Source organism: Hoplias malabaricus, unplaced genomic scaffold (genome assembly GCF_029633855.1).
Source record: "Hoplias malabaricus isolate fHopMal1 unplaced genomic scaffold, fHopMal1.hap1 scaffold_169, whole genome shotgun sequence".
NCBI classification, from domain to species: Eukaryota; Metazoa; Chordata; class Actinopteri; order Characiformes; family Erythrinidae; genus Hoplias; species Hoplias malabaricus.
In genome coordinates this window covers 72,501-84,321 of record NW_027100828.1, presented here as the reverse complement: position 1 = coordinate 84,321, position 11,821 = coordinate 72,501, and the positions used below count along the sequence as shown (strand labels likewise).

The 11,821-nt window shown below is 40.5% G+C and overlaps 1 protein-coding gene across 1 annotated transcript in view; it reads right to left on the bottom strand.

The window, feature by feature from the left end:
• Positions 1-4,374: 4,374 nt before the first annotated feature.
• Positions 4,375-11,821, bottom strand: part of LOC136681753 (GDNF family receptor alpha-1-like) — a 28,842-nt gene continuing 21,395 nt past the window's right edge. Inside the window, exons 6-7 of the mRNA XM_066658733.1 lie at positions 9,741-9,785; positions 4,375-7,055 (exon numbers count right to left, since the gene is read on the bottom strand). Of these exons, the coding sequence (XP_066514830.1) occupies positions 6,897-7,055; positions 9,741-9,785 (204 nt within the window). The 3' untranslated portion in view covers positions 4,375-6,896. The remainder of the gene's footprint in view (positions 7,056-9,740; positions 9,786-11,821) is intronic.

Here is an 11,821-nt window from a genome sequence, read left to right as displayed (position 1 = left end):
GTCTAAAATAACATTCTATCTGAGGTTACTGATTAAACTTGGTGAGTGAAGGGTTAAATTTATAAACAAATATGTACAGGGTTAATGTCGACTGATGAAGAGTGTGGTCAGTATTTGGCGAGATCTGAAGTTTAACTGTAGATGGATGTGGGTTCCCTATTTGGCAAACAGCAGGTCACTGTTGCATTTTCTATCTGTTATAACTGGTTATTAATGATTTTAATGTGTTTACAACCTAATTATAAACAATTAACAAACAGGTTGTAAACCATTTATAAACCTTTATAAGTTTAGTCTTATTCTAAAGTGGTACCGATGTGTTTTAAAGGCTAAGCACCACTTAATGGACCTCCATGAATATTTGACATTATTGTAGTTACTGACAGATATAAGTATGAATTAAAATGAAAATAGCAGCTTAATTTGCTTTAAAACTGACAATTTTATTAAATTGACGGAAAAACCCGAGCTCGCTACGGAAATTCTTGAACGCGACCGTGACGTCACTGGTGGACAACAGCTGAACAACGCCGCGGTAAAACACCGTTATGACTGACTGTTATGACAGTATCTAGCTAAATAACCAACATTATTCATGACGATAGCCTAGCAATAAGCTAAACTCAAATGTAGAGGTACCGTTATTCTTGTAAATGTGATCGAAGTTGAACTCGAATTCATCCGACACTATAAACCTCCGTAATGCAGCTACGTAGCCGAGTATAATCTGTGCCACCGAGTTTAGCGAGTCAAGCTAACGTTAACTAACACCAACTAAAACAGGCGAAGTGAGTGTCCTTACCCTGTTTACCTCCATGTTACAGAGGCTCTTGAACACCTTTCGTTGGTGTCCTTACATGCCCCAATTGTTGGAAAAGCGCCAGTGAAATGAGCTACAGATAACGGAGTGAGCGGATGGTCCTTTCCAAAGTGTCCGTTTAAAGTGGACAAATTTAGTCCATTTTCTGGATATTTTGGGATCTTTGGGCCATTTGTGCACAGATGTCCCACTGTACATTGAATGATTGCAGCCAGAAACAACACACCTTTTCGTCATTTTGCATTAAATTAAGTGCAGCTTCTAGAGTGTTGTCCACCATCTACGTCACAGGCAAGACGCCTATTAGAGTTTCCCAGCACAAGTTAGGAACTCAAATTCCACTGTATTTATTTGTTTGACACTTTCATAGAGCTGCTGCTTAGCCTTTAATGTGAGGGTGGATGTAAAGGGTGTAATTTAACAAATTCCTTCAGACATAGGAAGCATGTAGTGATGAACTCATGGGCTGGTATTAGCTTAGGAATAAACGACCTGAACACCAAACTCATGATGATGAGGACTTAGCTCTTTGGAGTCACCAAACAGGAGCCAATTAAAGTAGCAAAATTCACCCATTTTGAGGGCTATCTACAAACATTTGGACACACAGTGTATTTGACCTATCAGTGCAACTCAAAGGAGAACAGGGAGAAAGTTGTAGTCACAGACAGTGTGTTGCCTTTTTACACAATGTCCAAATGAAACAAAATTATGCATCAGACCCCTTACAGATCCAGCTGCAGGAATATTCTAATGGTGCAGGGCTTCGTTCTTGGCATTTGGATTAATTTCATACAAAGGTGTCCAGAGCAGGTAAGTACAATAGATCTGAATCCACAGGTAAAATAACAGGAGATGAAAAGGTCACTTTCTGTAAAAATGATCCAGGAAAAGGCCAGCGATAGAGTCATTAGGAATAAAAACCTACCAGATGTACAGGAGAGAGCAAAGTTGTCAGCTGTGACTTTCTTCCCTGCTCTCTCAACTCTTAGAGGATGTCGTCCTTGTACCTCGCATATAACTTCAGTACTGTGTTTATTCGATAGGAGGTGATAATCACTCATCGTTCATTTAATCATTGAACACCTCTTTTCCAACTGCCCTCCGTCTTTTCTTAAGAAACGTTTCCTTCAGTGGGGGATACAGCAGCATGAGCTCCAGAAATGATTACATTTATTAAATGTTCAAATAAGTTTTAAAGCATTTTTGTGTGACGTGTTAATTGCAGTTTGAGATTCAAAAATTCTCTCTTTTGTTATTTCATGATAAATGTGTTAAAAATGAGAAATGTTTTATTAACTAAAAAATATAATAATAAAACTAATAATGCTCAAATAATTAAGCACCAATGTTACATTCAAGACCACTACCATAAAAATCACCATCTTTCAGTCGTCTAAACTAAACCTCACACATATTTTTTGGAGCAGAACAAATAGATGAACATGATTTTGCAGTTGTTTTTCTGGATGGAGCTCATAACGAATGCAGTAAACAATAAATTCTTCGTACTTGCCATTTTCAAACTTTTTTTCAGTAATTTTTGTTGAATAGAATGACAAAAGTCATTTGAGATGAAATCACAAACAAGCTGGAGAATGTTTGAACTTTTAATTATCTTCATATTTTATATTAACACCATTTAAAACTTGTTGTACACCTAATGCAACTAAGCAGCCCATAATATATATATATATACAGTAATCCTTCGCTACCTCGCGGTTCATCTTTTGTGGATTCGCTACTTCATGGGTTTTTTCAAGGGGGCTTTTTTATTATTTCCATGTATTAGACGAGGCCTGTAGGTGACAATATATCATTTACAAGTATTTCTTACGTACAGTACATGTGTTGTTCATGTCCACATCCGAGTGAAATTTACTGACGCTAAATCACAGCTTAGGAATGACTCTATTAAAGAAACTGGTGGGATATCACATGTAGTTCCAGCTGAAAAACATTATAGAACGACTGTTTAATGCAAAGGGTGGGTTGTTAACAGTAACAGGGAGGGTTTTAAACGTCCAAATACTCGTTAAATACATAAAAAGAAGTATATATCCTCTATTTCATGGAAATTAGTTTTTCGTGGGTGGTCTTGGAATGCATCCCCCGCAAAAAAACGAGGGATCACTGTGTATATATATATATATATGAAGTACTGTGCAAAAGTTTTAGGCACAAGAAAAAAATGTTGTAAAGTAAAGATGACATTAAAAATAATGGAATTCATTCTTTATTACTTGAAAAAAAGGCAACAATGTGCAATAAATGAGAGAGAGAAATGTGCAATAAATCAGTATTATATGTGACGGCCATTTGCTTGTTTTTTTTATTAAATATAAAGGTAGAGTTTATACAGTTTTATAAAGAATTTAGATGGTAGTGTTACTGAGCAACTTAGAGAATCCATCACAGTTCTTTTAAGAAGTTGGATTGCCACACTTTTTATTTCATGCAAAAACTCAGGAGCCTTTCATTATGACATACAATTATTCTTATTTTTGAAACATTATTATTATTATTATATTGATAAAGTAAATCTAAAATGTTTTTGTGTGCTGATGCAATAACACAGAATTCATCAAATCTATAACAGAACTTGTACTAAAAGAATAGGGTGCCTAAAACTTTTGCACATATATATATATATATATATATATATATATATATATATATATATATATATCTTTCTTGCAGTTACCTTGAGATCATGCCTAAGCACCTCCCATCCCCTGAACTCACTCCCACAGGACTTTAGTGACTGTAAAATAAACTATTTTTACTAAATCCACACAAAAACAAACTTCCTCTTATGAACCTGAAGAAGAATCACAGAAACAGTGCTGTAAACTGTTGCGGGAGTTCATTACACAGAAGACAATCTTGCAGCTCTTGACTGATTTTGGAGTTCAGACTTAGGTTCATGGTTATGAGCAAGGTTTAGGTTAAGGCCTAACTTTAGGGCTTGAGTTAGAGTTATTGTGAGGTTTGGAGGAAGGTGAAATCTTTTGAAAGATTTGTAACACTGTGTAGACGTCAGAGTTGTATATGTACATCCACAAAGACACATTGTGTAATTCCTGGGAGTGCTATTTAAGTCAAATATGTACATATTAACCCCGAGACACAGGTGATGGTTTGAGCTGTGGTCTGATGTAAAAACTTTTGGTAATGTCACATCAGCCCAATCAGTTTCTCCTCCAAACCACCAGAGGTCACACTCACCTGAGTTCTAGCTTAGATTCCTCACCTGTCTCTGATTAGCCAAATCATTTGTAGAACATTTAAGCTCACTGTTTTGTTCCACAGGTTGTGAAGTATTGTTTGAAGTATATTGGCAATTCTGAGCGTTAGTTTTTGGTTTACCCTTAGGATTATGGTTGTTTTTTCTCCGACGGTCTTCATGGTTTTTTGACTCCTCTTCAACTTGGTTTTTTGTCTCTTGAATAAACCTGCAACTGACTCCTAAACATTTTGTAAGACTGAAATTTATGACAGAAAGCACTGTGTGGATCATTGTGTGTCAGGCTGTAGAAGCAGTGTCCTCTGTTCTGACGTTCAGTACCAATCCCCACACTGAAAGACCACAGTATAACTTCGATGAGTCAACATTTTAATCATTGTTTTCATAGAATACTTCTTTACGTTGTCACAAGCTAGGAAGAAATATGTCAGATAGCTGAGGAATCTTTTATTCATAATCAAGAAGTCCTCCGTCGCGATGACCGATGTGAATGTTTTAAAAGTATACCCCACTACTTCTTTTTATTCCAAATGACCACTGTTCTGACTTTCGGATCCCAGTTTATAAAAAGCACATTCGGGTGTTGCGGCAGACACTGAGCTTACAAAACACTACGGCAGCTAGCTATGATCTTTAATTGATTTCGGCTGTTAAATCCACCTATATCCAGCGTGGATGAAGGGGGAGGCAGGTTAAGGCATGTGACAGCTGAGATGTGGAGTGTGGATGTAAGGGGAGAACGAGCAAATAGACGAGGCAGAAGTGCAGCACTGATTGGGTTTTAAGCTGAGACGTCTCAGGCATTTATTTGTAATCATTCACCAGCCTGAAAGTCATTAAACAAAGGGGGAAACGCTGACAGGATCAACGCAAGGTCTATATTCACTCAGCTGACAGCTCAACAGTCTAAAGTGCAATGCAGTGTTAGAAAGACACCTCTAATGCTTTGTATACTCAGTGTTTGCCTTCCTGCCCATGACAGGCATCTCAGCTGCCCAGAACCTTTATTGCAATTATGACCCATGCTATATTTATAATCTCGGTTCAGTCCTCTGCTCAGTTTGGAAACACGGGCAAGGGTCTCGTAGTAAACACAACGGAAAATACAAAAATAAGAGTTCTTTTCTTACAAGCCTTTAAACAATAGAAGTGTATTTACTTAAACTCTGCGATACCACTCGTTTCAGATGTAGCCTTCTCCTTAATAAGATGTATACGTGTTTAAAAACAACTCAAACAACATGGCCTACTAACACCATTTCAGAAATCAAAACAGTCTCTTACAGAAGGTACATCCAGTGAGTTTTAAGATACATGTGTATAACTGTATAGCATCTGGATACCTTTGAAATCATTTGAAGTACACTGTATTAATGAGTTTGTTGCCAAAAGCCACACAAACCATAGGAGCATGTCATAAATGCTTCGAGTGTGCGACGACTGAAGTGGGTAACTGCACATGCTTCATGAACGCACTGTTTCTTCAGGTACATATCGATTCAAAAGGGAACTTTAAAACCAAATCTGCTCCAAAAATCAAGATTATTCTAGCAAATTACATCTGCTTAACATATAGACATGATTCAGCCATGATAAGACACGCCCCCTGCGGCTTTTCAGAATAGACTTACAATACTAAAAAAAGAAACTAGAATATACATACAGGAACATGTCATAATTCAATTGGACACAGAGGTCCTAGTACAGTCCACTGTGACATTGTAAAGGCAATATGAATGTACACTCTTTGAGGACCGATGGGGCGGGGTTGTTTGGCGTGGCGTGTGATTGGAGTATAATTACAGCGATGGTTTTAAGAGAGAAGATCAGGGTTTATGTCTGATAACGTCTGAAACAACACTGTTGATCACGGTTCTGCTTGGAGGCACTCTGTTTGCACAGTTCCACTGGTACAGACACTCAGTGCCACTGCTAAACCAACTCAGGCACTGTAACACACACACACACACACACTCTCTCTATCTCTGGGGTCTCTCAATTCCCTCAAACTAGACACTATACGCCTTTTAAGACCAACCTATGCCCACTGAAACTACTCACTGAAGCTCAGATTGAAATCGTCCCCAGCCAAACCTTCTAAACAGCTCTGAGATGGTCTGTGAAAGTGAGCTTTTGATATGTGCTCTATGCTGAGTGTTAGGAAGAGGACTATGTGTCTATGTCTCCTGTGAAGAGGAGCATGGTCAGTAATCTCCACTGAATACCCAAATGACAATGGTGATAGTGGACAACTCCTGCCTTGTGCCACTGAGCTCCTTCTATGTGTTGTCTGTGTGCTGGATATAAGTCAACGCATATCGTATCAGTAAGCACACAATATATGCAAACACAGATGAGATTCATCAAAAACACACCTAACAAAGCTGCCTGTACTCATTTCAGTTATTGTATTTGAAGCCAATCTATACCCTCTGAATGATCTTTCACCCTCCACACAGAGGCCAAGCAAGAACACCCTGTGGTCCCTTCTGGAATGTTGCAAGACCTCCAATAAATCTCACACTTTCTTTCCATTTCTTCTCCCAGTCAAAAAAAGAAAATAATAATAATAAAATAAAAAAGGGAAAGAAAAAAAAGAAAGAAAACTCAACAGGGAACATAGAGAAAACTCAAACACACCAAAAACCACTGTTGTTTGTTGCGTCAACACAGCAGAAACCAACGCTCCGAAAACCCAGAGCCGTAAGAAGAGAGCTTGAGAGAAAGAGAGGGGAGACAAAGAGAGAAGGTGAGTACAACGGGTAGACTGGGAACAGAGATCAATTTTGTACAAATTGTGAGCGTCCGTATTTTTCCTTTGCCGGGTGGCTACAACCGCGCCGTGCGAGTGGACATGGGCGTGAGGGTGCAGTGCAGAGAAATGGCCAGTAACAGCAGCAGAGAGCTGAAGCCTGATGGTGAAGCCTGCCGCTCGCAGGAGTTTCCGGAGATGGCGTTGGAGGAGCTGGGGTCGTCGATCTGTGGGTCCTGGAAGACACAAAAGTAGCCTTAGGCAAGAACATTGATGAGTTGTTGTTCTAATCATGCGCGATTATGGAGCTTCTCCACTATGCTACTTACTCAACTTGGCTTTACTCTACTTGCCTTTTTTGCGTTTCCATTAGGCAAATTTGGTACCTGGGTACTTATATAGCACCTGCTCACACATGGTTCCAAGTGAGCCAAGAAGTGATTGAATCATAATGTGCAAACAAGGAGAGAGCCGTAAATCAAGACAAACTGTAGACATTCAGCACGCGGCAGTTTGTAAAATCTCTACAAGTTACAGTAGCGAATACATTTGTTTTTACACATTTTGTTTTTATCCGACTCAATACGGCTGCTCGTAATGGCATCGAGTGTTGAGACGGTACAAACTCTCCTTGGAAATGTGGCCAAAAAAAAAATCAGTGAGCGCTAGATGGTTCAAAAGTCTCTCCTGATTTGTCTTAACTGTGTTCAGTCCCGTTAACAACATCACGGGAATACACACTGTGTAAACAATGATTAACATTGAAATAACCACAAAGCTATGCTCAGCTGATCACCTTCCAAATGTCTTTCAAAAACTATACTATACTATTTATACAAAAAGTATAAAATGGCATCTAAAACATTTTTATTTACTTGACCAGACCCACAGGCATGTGGTGCTGAACCCATAAAACGGGTGTAGCCTGAGTATGCCACTAATCAATCTAATTAAAATTTATCCTAAATTCAGGAAAATCTGAAAATATATTTCTGTTAGAGAGCACACACTGACCTTTAAATATAAAACTGAATACATTCCCACATGAGACCTATGTAAACGTCATTTAACTACTACTGAGAATTTATAATTAGATATGGTAGTGATCAACTTTGCATGCTGTGTTCTTGCATTAGTTTAAATGCTATACTTTAAAGACTGTATAGCAAGGCTCTCCACAGCTGGTTCTTCAGGGTCAGTGTCCATCAGATCTAGTGCTTTCACTCCTCAAACACACTCAGATCACATGAGTTGAATCATGAAATCCTCAAACCATGCTGGATCCAAGCCTTCCTCTACCTACCCCTACCCTGAGGAACTCCGGTCTATAGTTACACTGATATGAACTGTAATAGTGATTAAGGTCTGGAGGCTGGGTTCAAACGTAAAGATTTTACATCCACACCACGGGTAAATCAGACTTACACTGCACTAATGCTCCAAATGTCCCAATAAATGGGCTTTTATTGTACGACCGGGTATGCATTTTCAGTACATTCTGTATGTGATATACGTTACGTGACTTCAGATGCCTGTGAGATGAAAACAGTCCTTTACTGCTGTAATGAAACGTTTGGCTGAAAAAAGGCAGCCACGTTTTGAGGCTGTTTGGATCTGCCGCAGCAACATTAAATGTCACTCCGGTGTGTAATGCAGCTTTTATTATGTACAATGACATTTAGTGAACTTTAAAAGGCAAAAGATAAGCAACACTCTCATTTCAGCAACACCCACTACAAAGACCACGAACACACTGGGCAGGAAGTACCCTTGAGAACAAGGTCAAAGGTCTGCTGAAATTCTCCACGGGGTCGCAATGTGAAAACATAACCGCTGTGTTGAGTCTGTATTTTTATGTTACATTTATTCTCCGCAGTACGCAGAAGGATATTAGATTAACGCTACAGTGGAACAACATCATGTATATGTGCACGACTGCGCTGCGTATTGTATCGTATGATTTAAACGTATGGTATTGTGGGGATTGTTCATGTGGTGGACACGTTTTGTTGGAACAGGGTGTGTCGCAGTCACACAGCTCCAGGGACCTGGAAGTTGTGGGTTCGATTCCCGCTCTGGGTGACTGTCTGTGAGGAGTGTGGTGTGTTCTCTCTGTGTCTGTGTGGGTTTCCTCCGGGTGACTGTCTGTGAGGAGTGTGGTGTGTTCTCTCTGTGTCTGTGTGGGTTTCCTCCGGGTGACTGTCTGTGAGGAGTGTGGTGTGTTCTCCCTGTGTCTGCTTGGGTTTCCTCTGGGTGACTGTCTGTGAGGAGTGTGGTGTGTTCTCCCTGTGTCTGCGTGGGTTTCCTCTGGGTGACTGTCTGTGAGGAGTGTGGTGTGTTCTCTCTGTGTCTGCGTGGGTTTCCTCCGGGTGACTGTCTGTGAGGAGTGTGGTGTGTTCTCTCTGTGTCTGCGTGGGTTTCCTCCGGGTGACTGTCTGTGAGGAGTGTGGTGTGTTCTCCCTGTGTCTGCTTGGTTTTCCTCTGGGTGACTGTCTGTGAGGAGTGTGGTGTGTTCTCCCTGTGTCTGTGTGGGTTTCCTCCGGGTGACTGTCTGTAAGGAGTGTGGTGTGTTCTCTCTGTGTCTGCGTGGGTTTCCTCCGGGTGACTGTCTGTGAGGAGTGTGGTGCGTTCTCCCTGTGTCTGCGTGAGTTTCCTCCGGGTGACTGTCTGTGAGGAGTGTGGTGTGTTCTCCCTGTGTCTGCGTGGGTTTCCTCCGGGTGCTCCGGTTTCCTCCCACAGTCCAAAAAAAGTTGGTAGGTGGATTGGCGACTCAAAAGTGTCCGTAGGTGTGAGTGTGTGAGTGAATGTGTGTGTGTGTGTGTGTGTGTGTCTGTGTTGCCTTGTGAAGGACTGGCGCCCCCTTCAGGGTGTGTTCTTGCCTTGCATTGTCAGAGATTTAGAATGAGATAAAGTCTACGTACCACACATAACACATCTATTGTGTTGTTGGTCTTCAGCTTCTGAGCCTAGAGACAGAGAGAAAGGGACAGTGTTATGGCATTAAGGTCAGGACTTTGTAGGACACTTTTAGGTCAGATTTATAAAGAAATATATTTTAAAAATTCTTAAGATTTCACATCTTTTCAAGCCCCAGTCTATAAACATAGTTAATACACAGTTACAGCAACATTTCAGTAGCTACCACCGATTACAAAATCAGTGACTGAACTGGATTGGTCCTGATTTGAAAATCTGTTCTATTAGTCCAACGTAAACATGACCATATCTTTTTTTATTATAAACCTGAATGACCCCAGAACCTGCACAGAAGCCTCGAGGCTGGGAGGGGAACTTGAGGAACCCTAAATGCTATTATCAGACATGAAGGAAACTTCAAGATGTAAATTACGCGAGTGCATTTTTCTTTCTGGTAGAACGTTCTGCTGTGGTGCTGCTACTTTTGTTTATTATAGGCATTAAAGAGTGGGCCCTGTCTAATGCATTGGGCTAAAACATAGCCTGATTAACTCTGTTTTCACCTGTCGCTATAGCTCCCGCTGCATAAAGAGAATGTGCATTCTCTCAGTAAAGGGGCGGGATTTTGAAGGTTGGGTTTGCAGAAGGAAACATCGTACCCTTCAGTTTTCTATAACTAAGAAAAAACGTGATCAGACAGCACTGATCAATCAGGAACTGGAGGCCAAATGTAGCCTGACGACATAAGACTGGCTTTACCAGATAACATGTTTTTTCAGATGGAAGATTAAAAAGTTAACATGCTTCCACTGTGATAAAACATTCAGATGGCAATGAAACACAAGAGGACATGCAAGTCTTCTATTACGTTGGTTCAGTTACACTTGTATTTTTATATTGTTTCAGTTCTGTGCATTCAGAGGCTAAATACGGTTTTCAGCAGCGCCCAAACTCCTATTTTATCCAAGGTGAGGCAAAATCTGCCAGTGTAAACACAGAGATATCCATCCACGAGTAAACTAATCAGATGACCGATGAGTTCAGTGAAAAACAATGAGTAATTAATTCATCCTGTAAATTTCTAAGAGGATGTGGTGGGAAAAACACAGACAAGTGTTCATAGGTGTGAGTGTGTGGTGTTGCCCTGTGAAGGATTGGCACCACCTCCAGAGTGTATTCCCGCCTTGCGGCCAGTGATTCCAGGTCCCTGAACAGGATAAGCGCTTACAGATAATAATTGAATGAATGAATTTTGATGTTGCATCTTGTTTTTCTTGTTGTACTGCTGTTTCTTCTAAAAAACTGAACTGAGATGATACTTAAGATGTATACGAATCTATGTACGAGGGGCGCGTTCACAAACTAATGATTGAAATGAGCACTTCACAGAACCATTATATAATTACCTGCAGGATTAGTACATTATATCCACACAGAGGACTCACTGAGAGGCCGTTGTGTGTACGTGTCTGTGTGTGTTTCTATCTATGACACGCTAGCTCTCATATCATACTGGCTGTGTAAAATGACTGCATTGTCTAAATTTTCTACTGAGTAAATTCACCTAGTTTAAACTGAATTTACTGTTGACACAGGAGCTCAGTTGTGCACTCTCCGTTGATCTCCACAGACAATGAGATCTGGAGCTGACACACATGGGCATTATGTCACCATGCTCAATGCCAAGCACTGACTGGAGGGGTAAAAAGCCTTGCAGCACAGGGCTGTGGAGCAGTGGAACTGTGTTCTCTGTATTTCTGCAGCTCATGCTTAAGCCTATCCTCATCGCTGTAGTTACTGAAGTTACAGAACAGTAGTGACAGCTGATGACGGCTGTAGAGTGATTTGGTCAGGTATTAGATTTAATGAGTTCACACATCAGACAAATAAAAAGCAGATACGGCGACATAAGGTTGTGTATCACGGTTCCGTTTGATGGTTGTGAAATTGTGTTTCGATTCGTTTAACTCTGGAAACACACACACACACACACACACACAGATGCCCAGCAGTCAGTGGCAGCTTGCCGTTGGGTTTGTAAAATCTGGCTGCGAGCTGTGGCTGTATGGTGCTGGCGTCATACGCA